This window comes from Chrysemys picta, chromosome 25 (assembly GCF_011386835.1).
Source record: "Chrysemys picta bellii isolate R12L10 chromosome 25, ASM1138683v2, whole genome shotgun sequence".
NCBI lineage: Eukaryota > Metazoa > Chordata > Testudines > Emydidae > Chrysemys > Chrysemys picta.
In genome coordinates, this window is record NC_088815.1 from 2,115,264 (window position 1) to 2,135,099 (window position 19,836).

The 19,836-nt window shown below is 49.4% G+C and overlaps 1 protein-coding gene across 1 annotated transcript in view; it reads left to right on the top strand.

The window, feature by feature from the left end:
- LOC101949811 (fibrillin-2-like) overlaps window positions 1-19,836 on the top strand; it is a 272,305-nt gene that overhangs the window by 129,588 nt on the left and 122,881 nt on the right. Inside the window, 1 exon segment of the mRNA XM_024112612.3 lies at window positions 8,063-8,188. Within this exon segment, the coding sequence (XP_023968380.1) occupies window positions 8,063-8,188 (126 nt within the window).

The window sequence follows — 19,836 nt, forward strand, 5'->3', positions numbered from 1 at the left end:
GGTGTGAAGTGCACGGAGCATCGCTTTCCTGTTAACAGGATTGACGTAGAGAGTGTGGGGATGTCAGTGCTGCAGTTGGGGCAAGCTAGACAGACTCGTGCTCGCAGGCAGGGACGTCCTTACCCAGACGCAAAGTACGCAGCAGCGTAGGGCACCAGGGAATTTGGGGCACCACATTTCCTGGTGCCCTGCGTAACCGCGTACTGCTCCAGCCCCTGCTCCGCCTCTTCCCCATGGCCTCGCCCCTGCTCCGCCCCAGCCCCGCCTCTTCCCACCCCTGCTCCGCCCCAGCCCCGCCCCCACTCCCCTGAGAACTGCTGCAGGGGACGGGCTTGCACTCACCGCATGGTAAGTGGAGCGACCCGGCCCCAGCCTGCTCCACTCCCCTGGCTCCAAGGCGCGCCGCTGGCGAGTGCTGGGGGGCGGTTCCCCCCTGTCCCACAAGCTGGGAGCCAGGAGAGCAGAGCGGAGCAGGCTGACCTGGGAGGCGGTTTCGCCCCTTCCCCCCAGCCCTCTCCCCACGGAGGCCTGGGGTCAGCCCCCCAGCGGAGGCCTTGGGCCCCACAGAGCCCCCCCACGTGGGGGGAGAGCTGTGTAGGGCACCAAAATGGCTAGGGACGGCCCTGCTCGCAGGGCTCAGGTTAGCATTGTGGCTCCAGCGTAGGCTTGGGCTAGCCAGCCAAGTTCAGACCGACCTGCCCCCGGGCTTGGGCAGCTGGCGTGAGTCTCCGCTGGAGTCACAACATCTGGGCGCCCCACAAGCACGAGTCTGTCTGTCTGGGAGGCTCGTTGCCAGCTGCGCTGTAGACATACCATTTGGGCTGCTGGAGATCCCTGGCCAGGACTGGCCTAAGGGTGTTACCGGGAACACACATACGAGTCCGATTGTATCAGGCTCTTTCTGGGCTTCAACACTGAGTGAATCTACCTTGGAGACCCGGGATATACAGAAGACGTCAATAATAGAGACGTGGTGGAGGAAAAAATAAAGGCTACAGAAAACTGCAGAGCTCACTAGCAAGCCTCCTTCCAGAGGCAGCTTCCGGACAGGACAGCCGTGCATTTCTGCCTGACTTTTCTTCTCCACCATTCTCACCTTCACCAGCGTTTGCAGGGCAAGGGCGTTTGCAGATTCTTTTGCCCTTTGGACCGGTGGTGTCTTTCCTTGAGCACAGAACACAGCTCTCCCCACACACACCGTTTCTGGGGTCACTGGGGTCACAGCATCATATGTTTTGATCTAACGAGATGCTTGCCTGGTGACTGGCTCTAGATCTCTGATAACAAGCCAGGAAGGAGAGCGGTGCAAACCTTTTAAATAGCTATTTCAAATAGTACAGCCAAAGTTCACTTCATGAAACTTCTGTCCTTGGAGTGTTCTGCAAATCCGAGCCAAACAGAGGCCTGTAATTAAATGCCAGGGGAGATTGACGAGATAACATCTCTTCACCCCAGAGGCCCAGGGGGTGGGGAGTGTTTTCTGTGGATTTGCACTGCTGCCTTGCTAAGTTTCAGCTGTCAGGCTCAGAGCATCAAAGAGCTGGAATTGCTGAGAGGGGAGAACACCGGAGCTCTGGAGGCGCTGGCATGAGCGTGTGTGAGCTCTAAGCACGGGGGTGGGCAAACTTTTTGGCCCAAGGGCCATATCGGGGAATCAAAATGGTATAGCGGGCCATGAATGCTCAGAAAATTGGGGTTGGGGTGTGGGAGGGGTGCAGGCTCTGGGGTGAGGCTGGAGATGACGGGTTTGGGGTGCAGGAGGGGGATCAGGGCTAGGGTAGGGGGTTGGGGAATGGGGAGAGGCTCAGGGGGTGCAGGCTCTGAGCGGCGCTTACCTCAAGTGGTTCCCGGAAGCAGCGGCATGTCCCTTCTCCGGCTCCTATGTGGAGGCGCAGCCAGGCGGCTCTTGACACTGCCCCATCCGCAGGCACTGCCCCTGCAGCTCCCGTAGGAGCTGAAACGGGGCCATGCCGCAGCTTTTGGCAGCCGCATGGTGTGGCCCCCCCAACCCAGCGCCCTGTACGCAGACTGTAGTTTGCCCACCCTGTCTAAGCATCATTCTGTAGTCAAAAAGAAGCCGGGCTCAGAGGAATGCAGTTTTCCTCCCAGTATATCAGTGGACAATGCTCATATGCTGTCAGTCACACATTCTGTTGACTTATGACTGAGATAGGGGAGGTCCCATGAAAGGAATTGCGTTATTTCCACTTGGTTCCTTTGGGTTTGGAAATGCCAGCAAAGGAAACGACAGAAGTTCCTTTTCTCTCTGGTCAGACAGTGGGGAGCTTGCAGGGGGGAATGGAGGCTAGTCCTTGGACCACCTGAAATTAAACTAGGGTCTCTCAGCCCTTCCTAAATGTAGAAGGGCAAACGTTTTGCAGTGCATCCATCCATCTATCTATCGCCTCACCATAGCATCTCAGCGTCTGACTCCTGTCACGGAGAGCCTCACTTGTAGCATTCAGATATCTTTCCCCCTCCTTGTTGAACAACCTTAAGGGCTTAATTCTCATCTTGGGGCTTCTGGGTGCATCACAGAGATGCAGCGGAGCTTACACATTTTGGAGTTTGCAACATCGCTAGAGGTTTCCAGGACCCAGTGATCTGCGTCCTTAGGGACAGATTTCAGTTTACTATGAGCACAAAGTGGCCTTAAAACAAGTGCAGAAGGCTAGTGGAGAATCCCCCCGTGCAGAACTCTCCTGGAACACAGCTGCTGGAAGCAGCCCTGCTCCCTCCTCTGCCTGCCCCTCTCCACCCCAGCATAGAGCGAAGGGGAGAGCATGCCAGGGGTGTTGCTGGGGTGTGGCACAGGTGGGACAGGGAGAGGAGGGGGGATCTGGAATGGAGCTCCACTGGTGTGTGTTAGGGCTGCCCTAACTTGTGCTTGAGTGGCGTGGCTCTGACTCAGCGACCAGCACCCCGCTCCCTGCATCTGCTTCTCGCAGTACGGCCAAACGCAGCTCAGATGTGGTGGAGAATCAGCAAATCTGTTCCTGGCCTGCGCTGGTGCCGATGGATCCCTAAAGGGAGCGTGGCTGGGCAGAGAGGTGCCCTTCTGAACACAGCACACCGCCATATTAGAGTCCCAAGTGCCAGCTCCCAAGACAAGGTCGTTCCGTTTATTCGGTGCAGCAGACGATGCACAGCGACTCCTCCGATGTGAAGACGCTAGGCAGATGGCTGGTATGTTCCACACAGATGGGTCCTCAAGCAGCTGTAACATCCCAGGCCAGGCAACGAGGTGTCGTGCACAGTTCAAAGGAGACATCTCCTCCTTGCACTGTCACAGGCAAAACCAGCGACTAAGGCCCTGCTACGGATAGAAATGTGTCTGTGACTCAGTAGCCATCTCTAGGGACAGAACAGGCAGAGTCGGGACATTTGCCTCCAGCACGGTGTCTGCCATGTCCTGGTCTATAGCACTGCTGGGGGGCTGGAGGGGCAGCCTGCATCTGTTGGATTCTAGTCTCATTTCTCCAGGTCCTTACGCTATGCCCATTCTGCTGGTGCAGTGTCTGAGTGCCTGGGGAGCCCAGGCTGGCTCTGTTGGAGTTGCAGAGGAGTGAGTGTTCCTCACTGCAGAAATCTTTTTATTTTTGTAAAGTGCCTCTCCTTTTTCCAAGTTTATTAGAGAGTCCAGTCTGAGCCACGCAATTGGGGGATGGCGTATGTCTTCTCTAATCCAGTCAAGCCGATGCGATCTCCGACCCCACTCTTTGTAGGCGTGTTAATCACCACTTTCTGTAGTTCCTCATCATTTGGGTGTAGATGAACCAGCAAGTTTATACTGCAGCTGTGCCCAGCTGGTTTACAACACAGCAGGAGGTGGGGAATTAAGATCCATGGTATACATGACTCTGCCTCCTTGGGTCAAAGCCATTGCTGAAACCCAGTAAAATGACTTGAGTCCAAACAACCCATAGGAGTCATAACGAAACCTTTCTCCACTGGATGAAAAGCCCCTGCCTTCATTCCCAATGCTGTGTGGGAGGTGCTGGCATCACGGGGGAGAGAGGCAAGGACCTAGAGACTTGGCTTCTAATTCAGATTCTGATTCTGACTTGCCATGGGACCTTGGCCCCTCTGAGCCTGAATTTCTGCATCTACAAACATGGAATGCAAATGTGTACGTATAAGAATGGGTTGTTGGAAGTCCATCGCTGGTGATGATGATGATGATGTGATCGCGGTTCTCATATATGGCTACGCATCTGACTCCTATAAGAATGGTACCAGCCTGGTAAAGTACTTGAGAGCTACAGGGGAAATTGACATTGTCATTGCTGCTGCCCCTCTCCAAGCCTCTGGGCTTTCCCCTTCCCAAGGGATGGTAAATCAGCAACCCCGCCTGGGGAATCCCCTCCAGGGCAGAGGGAGAGATCTGACCCCAGTGTGCTGAGAGACTCCTGAGAGTGCTGCTGCCATGAGGAAGGGGCCCAAGGAGCAGCACTGAAACTCTGCAGGGTTTCCTCACTGGTTTTCCGACACTAATGCACCAGGGGACTGCACTCGCTGCCTGCAGTGCAGAGAGTCTCCACCAGGAGGCGATGGAACTCCTGGCCCTCCGGTGCCTGCCCCAGGCTTGGCCCTCATTCTGAGTGAGCTGCTTGTTCTGTTTCATCTCCTCTTTGATCTCAACCTCCCTATGCATCCCACGGGTAGCGTTAGCTCTGCTAGCAACTGAGGGACCACAGAGATCCTGTCTTTTCCAGAGTCAACACCTTCTAGGATACAGGCCCCCATCCACTAAGTGTGATCTACATTCTTTGTGCCTACAATAAAAGCCCCCCCACTATGGGCGATCAGCATAATTTGAACCCTGGCCCTTCAGGTCCCCAGTACAGATCAATCGATTCCTTGACCTACAGGATTCACCTCTCCATGCCCTTTACCGGCAGTGTGGTACATTCCATCACTAAATCGTGAGTGGTCTCTGCTAATGGAACAAAACCTCCATGCCGTCATGGTAGCAGTGGCAATCCAATAGCCTGTGCCTGCTTTTGGGCAGATGTCCTTATATCCAGCACAGAGCCTAGTCTCTCTCTGCTGATGCCACCAGGCCGCATGCTGCAGCACTAGGCCGGTCACATAGGAAAAGTGCTTCAGAAGGAGCAAAACTTGCCCAGTTCTTTCTTGTTAACCTCCTGCCAGCCCCAGAGGTTTATATGCAAAGCCCCTGCATTGCACGGAGCCCCTTCCTGGTCCATTCACAAACATGTGATGGTTTAAAAATACAATAAATAAAACTGCTCAGCAGAGATGACTGATTTTGCTGGCCGCCAAATCCTGAAAGTTTGGTCTCTCTGAAAGCACTTTGGCACATTCCCACCATCTCTCATCACCCGGCCAAACTGGAGCCAGCAGCCAGTCTCTCTGGGTGCAGAACTGTCGGCTGGATTCTAGTTCCAGCTCAGCTTTGAAACACGGATTTCAGTTGTGAATAAAGGGCAAATCTACAGCCCCTCACATAGCACTCTACAGCCCCTGACCCTGGACTAGCTCTGTGCAACGTACACCCCAATGATAATGAACTAGCCTCACGTGACCTGCAGCCCCTGCTCACAGATCAGTCCCGTGCAGTTTCCAGCAGTAATGCATTTTGTGAACTTTGTTGCAAACAATTGGATAATATTTGCAGTTTATGCACTCATTGTAAAGCACCTCTGTTGCTCCTGTAGCAGCCAGCGTGCTGGCATGAAGCATCTCATTGTAGGGAGTTGTTCAATTTTATTCCCTCTCCTTGCCCTTTACCCTTGTGTTCTGGCACATTATAGCCTATGGGCTCTCTGCGGGGTTCCTCTTCATTGTTTGCTTGGGTCTGCAGTGAGCTAGACTTTAGCTGGGTCATGTGTAACACTGATAGACCCTTGTTGTCGGTGGGCAGGATCAAACCTGGGGCCTCGGGGAGCTTAAAGCATGAGCCTCTACTGCATGAGCTAAAAGCCAATTGTCTGTTAGCTAAGGCTGTAGAGCAGACTCATTAATCTCTCTCAGGGGTCTCAGTGCCACTAGATGGCACAGAACCCACCCCCAGGAGGTGTGTGGGTTACTCATGCAGTTTATTAACACTGATCAGTAAAAAGGAAGCAATAGAATCAGACAAATATTTTTGGTTCTGCTGTTGTGGATATTAGCCGGGGGAGATCTGGAAACCTGGTGAATCTCCAGGCTCACGTCCCACCAACCTCTGGAGTACACTGAGCTCCAGCACATCTGCTCTTTCCAGCTCAGCTCTTGGCTGTCAGACTCTTGCACTGGGTCAGATTATCAATTGTGGGTGGCCAAAGTTAGGAACGGGCCCCAGTACCTGTTGGCAGGTTCAGAACCGTGGGGATTCAAAGGCATAGGAAGGGAGAGGGTGGTCTTGAAGCTACAGCTCAGGGTGCAGAAGCAGAAGAACTGGCTTCTGGTCCCCACTCTGCCATGGAATTTCTGTGAACCCTGCACTAGGCACGGCCTCTCCAGGTTTGCTTTTACCCAGCCGTAGCCTGGGAGCAACATTGCCCTCTCTCTCTGGGACAGTGGGGGTTCATTCACTGATGCGTGGGGAATGCTTTGACACACTCCGATGGACGTGGCTATCTTGCTGCAAGGCATGTTGAGTGTGTTTCACTACTCATGTAACAATTCTTGTTAGTCCCAGGGCCTCTGAACACCTCTGGATTTCACAGCCTCCGGATCAGCTTGCAGGCCACATTGCTGGATTCAGCTGCGAAAAGACTTGTTGCAATTTCTTTGGGGCTTGCCTTCTGTTGTCCAGCGAAAAGGCGCTGACTCAGCGTTCATCTCGACTCCTTGTCTAACACACACGCAGCCCAGTCCGAGGGAGCTGCAGAAAGAGAAGGGCTTGGCAGAGCTTGTGGACACACATGTCTGGCAACACCTCACAGCTGGTCCTGGTTTGGACCCTCTCCCTCACCGGCGGCATCCTGCAGTGGGGCCATAGGTCACTGATGTAGGGGCACATGTGGGGCATTACTGATCGCCCAGATTCCCAGAGGTTCTTTTCTCATGGTCTGTTCCCTGGTTTTGGAATCACTCCCTAGTACTCCCGGACAAGTGGAGGTGGACAGCACGTTTCCCTCTCCAAGTGTCTGCCTATCTAGCCATGTCCTGTCTTGTCCCTTTTGCTAACTTGCAAAAAAGTCCTTAATAGCAAAGTCTAAATACGCACTAATGGTGGCACAGCCACAGAGCAGTAAAGGTTGTTGGGAAAGAGAGTGAGTGAGAGAGACGAGTGCCTGGCACCCACTAACACTGAGAGCAGAGTGCTATACAAAACCCTTTGTGCCATCCTAGAATGGTGTGGTGCCAGTTGGGTGGGTAACCCCAGTGCTGGGTCACTGCAGGAGCTCCCAGGGCACCAGCCAGTATTCTCCCTTTTGAAGATGGTATAACAGCCACTCGGTGCCTGACTTACCTACTGGCTGGGACGGGGAGGGACGGGTGCAGGACCATGGTTTGCCATGCCCATGGCAACGACAGCATTTGCGCAGTTGCCTAGTGGCCACAGGAGAGCGTGCGTTGGCTTTGATTCAGGATATGGGCGAGTGACTTGGCAGACACATGCACTGCCCTGTGGTGGGAGCAGCAAGCATTTTAGCAGTACGTGGAGCTGGAGGGCTGAGAAGTGCAGCGAAGCCCCTGAAGCTCGGCTATTTCCCTCAGTGGCTCTGCCTAGCTGAGCCGGAGCTCCTGGCAGGAGAGGTTTTGCAGGGGAGCCAGGAGTCTCTGCTGGCAGTCAGCCAGGAAAGCTCCAAACAGCCTTTCTCCTGACATTCCTCTCTTCTGCTCTTGGCTGAACCCTGTGGTGAAGGGCCATGCAGAATAATGGGGATGGAGGAGAGGGATAATCACAGTGTCTTGACCCTACAAAAATGTCAGCTGAAGATATCACCCAAACGGCTGGCAGAGGCTAGCCAGGGCCCCTTGGAGTGCAAGTGGCAGCCTGGAATTCCAGCTGCCTTTGGCCAAGGGGCCTCTGTGTAGATCAGCAGAGAAGATGGTGCAAATCATCTTTGCAGAGAAGACTAATCCCTGATGGCTTGTTCTTTTCCAGATGTGGACGAGTGCGCCACGATCTCCAGTGTGTGCGATGGTGGCGAGTGCACCAACACGGCAGGCAGCTATGTGTGCACGTGCCCGCGCGGCTTCATGACCAGTCCAGATGGAGCCCGCTGCATCGGTAAGACGGCAGACAGCTCTAGGTTAGGCTCATTCCTTGAGTCAGTGATCCAAGGTTCGGTCCTGGCCAGGAATGGTATTTCATTAGTGTTCCCTATCAGTGTCGCACGATGCCCTGTGGAACCAAAGCGATCGGTATTTACATTCACAATGCTGAGAGCTATCATTGGATCCTCTTAATTCAGCTCAAAAACATACATCAGCAACACGGTACCCTGGCTAACGAGACAGCAGCATGTGCTGAGTACACCGACCCATTCGACATGTGCACTGTCTGCTCACACATAGCCCAGCTAGTAACTTACCTACCCCGTATGCCTGCTAACAGGGGATGCACCAAATGCTAGCCTGTCCATGCACCAGCCAGTGCTATGTGCATCTTACACCAGCTAGTGGTACATACATCAGCCAGCTGTATATGCACTACACACTGGCCTGTACACAGCCAGGGAACTCTCCACTGGCCAGTGGTATGCACACCACAGGGGGTACGTGTGCTGTACCCAACGTAGCAGTCAAATGTTACAGTGAAATGGCCCACACAACTTGTACCAGCCATCAGCATGTGGGGAACCAGATGTGATACATGCTGACTGAAGACACTTGTAGTTCTCAAGGTGCATTCCTGTTGCAAAGTTTCATTTACTGTGTAGCTGAGTTCCTTCCCTAGTATCTGATTTCTGGATACGAAATGACTCCTAGGGCCATATGGAACCCACCACTCCTGCCTATTTCAACCAGTCACCATACTGCAGAACTCACACATGCATAGCTGGTGTAAGCGTGTGCCATTCCATTAACTTCAGTGTACCTGCTTACACCAGCTCTGAACTTGGCCCAAGGTGTTTATACTTCAAAGCCTCTCATTGTGAGCATGAAAGGGGGTCCGTTTTGTGAGTGTGCTTTGGTGCCAGATAGATCTTAAAGCTGAAATCTAACAAACTGGAGTTGCCAATTTGCTGAGTGTTACAGCCACTATTAGAATGGAAACGAATAGGATAGTCCCTCTTTACAGAGTCCAGGGAGCGTTAGTTTCCTAATTTATTCCCAGGTTCTTTTCAGATCAACTTTTAACTTGAACAGTTGAACAGTGTTTCTCAAATCAGAACACTTGGTTATTCGTAACCAGTTAATGATTTGTGAATTCACCCAGAACCACATCAATATGCAAACAATAGTTCACCGATCAAGTGTAGACACAGCCAGTGTTCTAGGTATGTACTGCACACACCAATACAATCTTGCCAGCAGTTGTCAGACTATGGTTGAGGCTCAGCGGATACACCAAGGAACAATGCCCATCATCAGGATTTCTTACGACATTTATTTATGACACCACTCATCAGTTTAGAACCCAACACTTCTATTCCTCTTCCAGTATTTCTCCAAGGAGCAAGAATGGACTTGACTTTAAGGTCCTTTCAAGAGTGTGATCCCTGTTACTTCAGTGGTTTAGTTTGCAAGGGACAGCTTTAGAAAAGGGCAGACAAATAAACAGTGAGAAGTTTTTAAAGTGCTTGTACACAAATGCTAGAAGTCTAAATAATAAGATGGGTGAACTACAGTGCCTCGTGTTAAAGGAGGATATTGATATATAAAACATCACAGAAATTTGGTGGAGTGAGGACAATCAATGGGACACAATCATTCCAGGGTACAAAATATATCGGAAGGACAGAACAGGTTGTGTGGGGGGAGGGGAGGGAGTGGTTGGCACTATATGTGAAAGAAAATGTAGAATCAAATGAAGTAAAAATCTTAAATGAATCCACATGTTCCATAGAACCTCTGTGAATAGTAATTCCATGCTCTAATAAGAATATAACAGTAGGGATCACATTATAAATGTGAAATTGCGGAACTATTAACTATGGTTTGTAACCTGTCCTCTAAATCAGCTTCTGTACCCAATGACTGGAAGATAGCAAATGTAATGCCAATATTTAAAAAGGGCTCTAGAGGTGATCCCTCAATTACAGACCGGTAAGTCTAACGTCAGTACCGGGCAAATTAGTTGAAACAATAGTAAAGTATAAAATTGTCAGACACATAGAAGAACATAAATTGGGCAAAAGTCAACATGGTTTCTGTAAAGGGAAATCATGTCTTACTAATCTATTAGAGTTCTTTGAAGGGGTCAACAAACATGTGGACAAGGGGGATCCAGTGGACAAGGTGTACTTAGATTTCCAGAAAACCTTTGACCAGGTCCCTCACCAAAGACTCTTACATAAATGAAGTTGTCATGGGATTGAGAACTGGTTAAAAGACAGGGAACAAAGGGTAGGAATAAATGGTAAATTTTCAGAATGGAGAGGGGTAACTAGTGGTGTTCCCCAAGGGTCAGTCCTTGGACCAATCCTATTCAACTTATTCATAAATGATCTGGAGAAAGGGGTAAATAGTGAGGTGGCAAAGTTTGCAGATGATGCTAAACTGCTCAAGATAGTTAAGACCAAAGCAGACTGTGAAGAACTTCAAAAAGATCTCACAAAACTAAGGGCACGTCTTCACTACCCGCCGAATCGGCGGGTAGCAATCAATCTATTGGGGATCAACTTATCGCGTCTTCACTAGACACAATAAAATCGATCCCCGATGGCTCTTCCGTCGACTCCGGAAATCCACCGCGGCAAGAGGCGGAAGCGGAGTTGACGGCGGCACGGCAGCGGTCGACTCGCCGCTGTCCTCACAGTCAGGTAAGTCGACCTAAAATACGCCACTTCAGCTACGCAATTCATGTAGCTGAAGTTGCGTATCTTAGGTCGACCCTCCCCTGTAGTGTAGACCTAGCCTAAGTGATTGGGCAACAAAATGGCAAATGAAATTTAATGTGGATAAATGTAAAGTAATGCACATTGGAAAAAATAACCCCAACTATACATACAATATGATGGGGTCTAATTTAGCTACAACTAATCAGGAAAGAGATCTTGGAGTCATCATGGATAGTTCTCTGAAGAGGTCCACGAAGTGTGCAGCGGCAGTCAAAAAAGCAAACAGAATGTTAGGAATCATTTAAAAGGGGATAGAGAATAAGATGGAGAATATCTTATTGCCCTTATATAAATCCACGGTACACCCACATCTTGAATACTGCGTACAGATGTGGTCTCCTCATCTCAAAAAAGATATACTGGCATTAGAAAAGGTTCAGAGAAGGGCAACTAAAATGATTAGAGGTTTGGAATGAGTCCCATATGAGGAGAGATTAAAGAGGCTAGGACTTTTCAGCTTGGAAAAGAGGAGACTAAGGGGGGATATGATAGAGGTATATAAAATCATAAGTGGTGTGGAGAAAGTGAATAAGGAAAAGTTATTTATTTGTTCCCATAATATAAGAACTACGGGCCACCAAATGAAATTAATGGGCAACAGGTTTAAAACAAATAAAAGGAAGTTCTTCACACAGCGCACAGTCAACCTGTGGAACTCCTTGCCTGGGGAGGTTGTGAAGGCTAGGACTATAGCAGGATTTAAAAGAGAACTATATAAATTCATGGAGGTTAAGTCCATTATTGGCTATTGGCCAATAATGGTGTCCCTAGCCTCTGTTTGTCAGAAGGTGGAGATGGATGGCAGGAGAGAGATCACTTGATCATTACCTGTTAGGTTCACTCCCTCTGGGGCACCTGGCATTGGCCACTGTCAGTAGACAGGATACTGGGCTGGATGGACCTTTGGTCTGACCCAGTATGGCCATTCTTATGTTATGTAGAACATCAAAAGGAGTTGCTTAAAGTTATGGCTCAAATCTCTCTTAGGCCAATTTGCTTTGACTTATAAAGAAGGGCAGGTTATAGCATTAGTTACAATCTAAAATAAGCAACCCGCATCCTTTCATGTATTTATACCTGCTCCTGTATTTTTCACTCCATGCGTCTGATGAAGTGGGTTCTAACCCACGAAAGCTTATGCCCAAATAAATTTGTTAGTCTCTAAGGTTCCACAAGGACGCTTCGTTGTTTTTGCTGATACAGACTAACACGGCTACCACTCTGAAATCAAAAATATGGTTAGAGATCTCACTAGAGCGTGCAGACTCAGCAAGATGACTGACCTGCAGTTATTTATATTGAAGAATAGAAGGAGAAATACAGACTTTGAAATGTAATCTCATGACATCTTCTTATCCAGTTAACTCTGGGATGGGGAGAGTTATTTCCACGTGATGGTCTGGGCATTGATGCACTTCTGGATTCTGCTGCTTCATTGTGGGTTCAGTCAACTCTGGGATCCCACATGGCAACCTTAATTAAATAAATTAAATTAAAATTAATTTAATGAAGACCTTCTGAAAACATTAAAATGTATTACTGACACGCGAAACCTTAAATTAGAGTGAATAAATGAAGACTCGGCACACCACTTCTGAAAGGTTGCCGACCCCTGCCTTAGTGCTTAGATTTCTTCTCCTAATTTCTCTGCTGCTTCCCTCGGTATCCAGTAGACGGTGCTGGTGCAGAATATAGTTCTTCGATCCTTTTCTTATCGGAGGCTTTTTATGTTTAATTCATTTCAAAGATTGTATTTCAATATTAGGCACATTATTCATTGGAATTTCCCCTTTTTTAAGCAAACAACTTTTATATCCTGGTTTATATCTTTCAACATTCCTTTTTCTTTGAGCCATACAGTTCCTATTACTTCTAGAGTGGCGCAATTATTTATAGTGAAAACCAAGATCCCGTATAATCTTCCAAATGTAGTGGCCATACTTCACACAGTCTTGGATTGCACATGTGCAGTTCATGTTATTTAGGGCTTGCAGCAGAACAAGGGACACTGTCCACAACCAGAGAGGCATAAGGCAAACAGATGTGCAGCTTCCAATTTGGGGTGAAAGACATAATGATGGGACAAACCAAACTGTCCAGAGGATATTTGATTTATAAGTTTATCATTTCGGGTGGGAAGGAGATTTGGATTTCTTGGGGTAATGATCAGTTTGCCCTATTAATTCTAATTGGTTTTACTCACAGTTCCCCCCCCCGTCTCTTGCTCCACCCACAGTGCACAATGGGCCACTTTGCATAGCCCAGTGGTGTGTGACCCTTTCCTGGTGACCTTTGAGAGTTCTGTTTAGCTAGGTTGGGAGGGAGAAAGAGGTTTTATACATGTGTAAATTATGAGAAATTCTTGCCTAGATGATTAATACCTAGCCATTTTAGTTCGTATTCTTGGGGATTGGAATTCCTAACTGGAGTTGTTCTGTGGGTCCTGTCTACACTACGCACCTTTTGGCAACAGAGCTGTGCCACTGCAGCCATGCTGCTAAAGGCGCGCAGTGTAGCCGCTGTTTGTCAGCGGGAGAGAGCTCTCCCACCAACAAAAATCTTCCACCCCAATGAGCAGTGGTAGCTTTGTCGGCAGGAGAGCGCTGTTCACACTGACGCTTTTCATTGGCAAAACTTTTGTCATTCGGGGAGGGGGTATTTTTTTCACACCTCTGAACAACAAAAGTTTTGTCATTCAGACAAAGCCAAAGTATCTCGCATGATGTGAACAACGTTTGTATTGTTTTTACTAGGAGGATCCTATTTTAGGATAATCAGAGATGGATGGCTTTTCTAATTTTTGAGGGCCAGGAGGAATTAATAGTTATTGATCATTCAAGGCATATCTGTTCCCTATACCCCTTACAGCATAACTGTCTGGAATTCAGGGAAGATTTTCCTATACTTAGGTCCTGTCCTACGTCCAAGCCTTGGAGTCTGGAGTGAATCCTGTGTGTTTAACAGATGGAAATTTTTTTCCCAACCCTTGTAAATATATGATAGTCCATTTCTCTCAGGAACAGACAATAGTTTCTTTGATAAACACATCATCTCTTCAATTACTTCTTCTCTGTAGGGATGCTTCCTGTAATAGAGATGAAGTCCATAATCTGTCTCAAAGTGCTAGAAGTTCATTCATCTGGAGCAGAGCAAAGACATCATTATTTAAAATGAGCATTTATTACAAATGAGGCAGAGATGGGGTCATTGATGGGGTGATGGAAACTACGCAGTAGAGTTCACTGTTGGAAGCCCTGGGAAATGCTACTGAGCTCATTTAATTTCCAGTCTGTTTTAGATCCATAGAACCTGGACTAAAACTGATCGTATTTCAGTCACGAAAAGCAAACATAAAATGTACCATAGAGTCACCTTGTTAGAGGGGCTAATAGATTTTGACAAGAATGAAATTCCTTTCTTCCTTAGATCACATATGTTGGCAAATGCAAGTCAATGTGCGGGGGGGGGGGGGTGTTTCAATGCTTTGTGGATGAGAAATGTAGACATTTAACGACTTTCACACTTGTCAAATGATTCATGAAATGCAAAGTAAATAGAATCAGGATCCCAAGGTTTAAAAATAGTTTAAAGCCTAATTGGCTCTCGTGGTCTGTGACTGAATCTAAAGTCAATACATCATGCAGGAGCCATTTCCCTGAGCTAACATGGGCTGTTCATGTGCTGTCACAGTTTGGGACAGACAGTATTTTTTCTGGCAACTTGTGCAGACACCCGTGTGGGGTCCTTGCCTCACATTCCAGATTTTGAAAGCGGTTTATTTTATTTGGAGTTTTTTTAATTCATTTAGAGAGCGTGTTAGGGAGTCGGAACCCACAATTTATGTTTCATAAAATAAACAGAATAAAGATTTTACAAAAGCTAATATTAATAGATAAAGTGGCCCCCATTAAAGAGTCACTGTACCCAGAATGAGCAGAGAGTGTCTGAGACCCTGTTCCGACTCCCACAGCCATTTCCCGGCACTTAAACAGGAAATAGCTGTAGTATTTCGTATCCCACTGTGCAGTAATGCTTGATACATGGGAACATTTTAGATCACAGAGATCTTGGAATCTGTGACTCTATGAATGGCAACTGTGGTATATCCACCTCATTAATTTTTTCCACATTTTTCATTGAGGTAAATTATTTTCTGGTTGCCCCCAAACATGGCAGGATTGAGCTAGGCAGGACAGCCAAAGAGTGAAACTGACTAGTCTGTTTTCATTGTCTTTTCTGGGCGAAATGAAAAGAGTGAACAAACAGCAGTTGACGTGGTGAAAAGTCTGTAAGATTTTTTTAAATTAAACACTTATTGAAAGTCCACTCAGCTGTGTTTGACAGGAAGAATCCAATCACTCCTTGTGGCTAGAAGTAATACAGGAATATGACCCTTTTGTGGTACTGTTTCCTTACCCTCACTGTTTGTTTAAACTCACAAAAGAGACTCTTGCCAACACCCTTTCCAGAAGGCTGGCGACTCCCTTGAGCTGCTTTACTGTAGAATGTGTTTTGCAAACAGAGAATTTTAAAAGAACAATTTTCAAACTGGAAATCTCCTTCAAGTGTGTTTCTGCTCTGGGAAGTGGCTGTGCTCGGAGCCAACCCCTCCTCCCCTCCCCTGCATTCAGAGTCGGATCTGTGCTTTGTTAGTTACTAACAACTTGAGCTGACAGAGTGAGCTTGACTCTATTTCTTCTTGGGCATCATCAACAGAATTATTGACTGAAGTTCCATTGCAGGGTAACTTTCAGTCAAGTGTGCCGGATCCTTCCCAAATTGAGACCTCTCCCCCCGAGGCCCTGCCCCACCCCTCTTCTTCCCCCCAAGGCCACACCCCTGGCCAACCTGGAAGCCAGACCAGAGCCAGGGAGTCCCCTCCCCACCCCCGGCCAGAACCGGATTGGGGAGAGCCACACAGACAGCTGTGGGAAACCAGCATGGAGTTATGGACCCTCCACCTCCATCTGCCCTGGGCCAGGCAGGGAGTCCCGGGGGCGGGGACACAGGCAGGGGGCTGCTGTCAGCCCCCCCGCACCATGGGCAGGTGGAGGGTCCGCGTGGCTCCCACAACTGCCCGGGATCCCCAGCCAGGCTCCACACTGGCCTGCCTGGGGAGTGTGGCCTCGGGGGGAAGAGGAGGAGAAGGGGGCTGGATCTGCCCTGGCGAAAAATAGCTGGGCCAGGCCCAGGGCCGGCTCTAACTTTTTTGCCGCCCCAGGCAAAAAAGGAGAGTGCCGCCCCACCATAACAGCCCCCCCCAACAGCACCGCACCACCGACCCCCCCCCCCAGCGCTGCCCAAAACCCCTGAAGCGACGGGCCACTCAAACCCCCGAGTGCTGCGCCGGGCCGCTGAAACCCCCCGCCCCTCCCGAGGGCCTCGCTGGGCCGCCCAAACCCTTGGAGCGCCGCAAGTGGGGGGACAGGCTAGCCACGCTGAATATGTGCCTGCAGTTTCGGATGGGGACATTCTTGCGGTGGCTAACTCACCTGTAGCACTGCGCAGCTCCGGTCTATTTTTAGCATGGTAGCTAGATGAGAGCTAGCGCAAGTATGTCTCCTCACGCTGGGAATCACTGCCCAGCGTGAAGGGTCTAACTTGGAACCTTATCTATTAGCCCTGGCGCCCTGGATGGAGAGAACCCTGTTCAACTCTGATCGCTATACAGCTTGCATCACACTGTCACAGTGACTGCAGAGTAGGTGTGAAATGCAATCCAACCAGAATTCCTTGTTCCCTTTGCAGTGGTGTCAATGCCAGCACAAAGTGTAAGGGCCCCAGCATTCACTTTGAATGTTCAGGTGAGGCAGGATTTATGTTCTGTCTGCTCTATAATGACCCAAGGGGAATTGCAATACGGTGCCCCCCTTCACTAAGGGCCAGGCTCCTTGGTTAGACTACATATACCATGATACACTGCAGCCTTCCCGCTTGGTGCAGGTAATTGGTGCATTGTGGGAGTCACTGGCCATAGCAGAGTCTTTCTGAGAGAATATCTAGTTAAGAAGTTGACACATAAGTCTGCCAGATTAGAGATCTAGACTCTGTTCCAATTGGGCGTAATCTCATAATGGGCTGTGAGGCCTTCCTCACTAATGAGTGCTGTGAAGAACACATAATTACTAACCCCCACTGGTAGGACAGCTGAATGTAGAACCCATGTTCTCCTGGCTCCCAGCACAACACTCCTTCCCTCAAGCCACATCGTGCTGGGAGGGATGGAAAGAGGGAGAGGAGGAGGCTTCTTCTGTTTGTCCGTCTTCTGGTGTCTCAGTTCTGCATGTTGCTCTGGGGAGCTGGGGGCATGCTCAGTGTGGACGGAATGCTGAGCCCTTTTAGCAGCAACCATCAGCAAGCTCTGGTGAGCCTAGTGCAGGCTGGAAATGGGGATTTTCAGCGCCTTAGAACTTGGCTGAATCTGAACAGATTGTCGTGGTGTCAGCAACAGACAGTGCCCGAAGCCCACAGCACTCTCCCTGCCAATTTCTAAGTCCTGCTGCAAACCAGGGAGCCATTAGAGCACTAAAAAAAAAAAAAAAAAATGGGCTGAAAAATATGTAAAGTGGAAAATTGCTGCTGCTCCACCTGGTCCTCTGTATTTGACACAATGTATTTCTGTGGCTTTTCCCATTCAGTAATGCTGATGTGGCTACAAATTTGTGCTGCGTCCATGCAATGAAATCTTCATAGGAACAATACGGACTCCTCAACATGCATTCACTGAACCCTGTCACACAAATTCAGCCTGTGGACAGGCAGGAGTCAAGGTCTAGTCTGTCAATGTGACAGCTCTCCTGAAGGGGGACACTCACAGTCACTCCTTGCAGACAGGGTCTGAGTCGGTTGCTTCCACCAATTTCACACTTTTTGGACGGTTGTTTCACAGGCAATTTGGAGTGTTTGTTTCATTCCGCCATTCGCCATCCAGGTAAAGGAGCAGGGGTCAGAACCAGGGGAGGGGCAGGGCATCGTTTGGAGTGAAAGTATCTGAAAGCAAAGAGATGCCCAGAAAGAGGCGACAGAACATTGCCACTTGCTCCCCTGTCTGCTCCTCCATCGTAACTGGAGGCGGGTGAGAACTTTTCAGCTAAACAGGTTTTCATCAGAAAACGCTACTTTGGTGAAACCAAAACTTTGCGCGGGATTGAACCCGTTTCAGTGCAGTTTTCGTTGGGAAGCTTTGTCAGTCCAGGATGGAATTTCTGATCAAAACCACCAGTGAGGGAGCTACCTTAGCAGAGCCATGAGCGTGGTGCTTGGTGCACCCCTCTGGCGTTTAGGAGACGAGCTTCTCTGTCTGACTGATTTGGAGCAGGGACTTGAACCTGATGGGCTCCTCCTTCCTGGTGAGCACGCTGGCTATTCCGGGGTCTCTCTCTCTCTTGCAAAAAGCTGTGAAAGGTCTTAGCTTTGTCCCAGTGCAGAATGGGAAAATGTTTGAAATCTTGACGTTTCATGGGATGGGAAAACTATTGCCCGCCCAGCTGTGCTGCTCCCCAGGCCAGGCTCTCAGCTTTGTTTTCCCATCTGTGCAGGAAACGTTGACATCCGGGCAGTTCTGTGGTTTGAGCAGCAGTTCAATAAAGAAAAGCAAACCCCAGACATACGCAGTCCCTTGCCAGATTGCCATGACTCTGAGCAATATGCTATAGGTGTCAATTCACTTCCATTCCCACCTTGAACTCAAGAAATCTCAAATTCCCTGTGAGCCTTCCTGCTAGTATTTTCCAAACAACCACAACCGTTCCATCCCCCCTCCCCAAACTGGGGTGCTGCTAAAGCTAAGGAAACACAGGTTTAACTGTGTCTCTCTCATCCTGCTTTGTCTGAGCTATGTGCTAGTTTGGGACCTTTTTTTTGCCTTCAATATTATTTGCTGTAGTGAGATTACCATGCAAACCTGTCAGATCACTGGCTGTGTAACTCAAGCAGAATAATACCACACAGACCGTGGGCTTGTGGCTCCTGAACTGAGGGTGGTCCTGCCAAGAGGCCAGGGATCAGCTGTGTGTCTTTGAGTGAGACTGGCCAAGTAGGGATTAAATTAGTTTCTCAGAGATAGTTTTACATACTACTGCCACAGCTGCTTCAGGAGCTGAGCAAAGTCATCTGAGTTTACTGAACCAAGTGCCTCCAAGTTCCTAGGGGCTGCATCGCTCCCACCGCTGCACAAATGCATGGTGCTCTGTGCCTCAGCAGAGCCGGCACTGCCACACTTCCTCTGCTTGCCTGCAGGGATGGACACCAGCTGCAGCCTAGTGGCCAGCTGTTACAGTGCAGGGCAGCTGTGCCGATGGGGAGAATCCCACAGACATGTGGGGTGGGGGCCAGGAGGGGGGAGTGTCCTCTCCAAACACAGCATGGTCTCCTAGCAATGCGTTTGGGTGCAGCAGTCATTCAGAGGCACCATCCCTACAGATCTAGGTAATTTGTAAAGAGAGAGCTCTGGCCCACCCCAGGGCCCTTCCCTTAGTTAACATTGCCAGGGGCTGGACGGTGAGGAATGGTGACACTTGCGGCCTATCCCAGCACTCCCCCGAGCCTGGCCTAATCTGGATCAAAACCGCGGAGCCTTGCCTACAAGCAGAATGAGAGACAGCTGTTTAATAATGATCCTTCCCTCCCAAATGCTGGGTGAACATTTACCACTCAATCCAGCCAGGTAGGTAAAGACACACCAATCATTACCTGCCCTTACCAGAGCCTCAGAGCCCTTCTGCATGCATGTGTTATTACACCCTGTGTGGGTGAATCAGTGTCACCAGCAATTCCTGACTCCCAGTCCCGTGTGTTGCCTGATGACTTCCATTCTTTCAAGTGATCCATCCCTGTCTCCCATTCCCAGCGTCTGGCAGACAGAGGCTAGGGA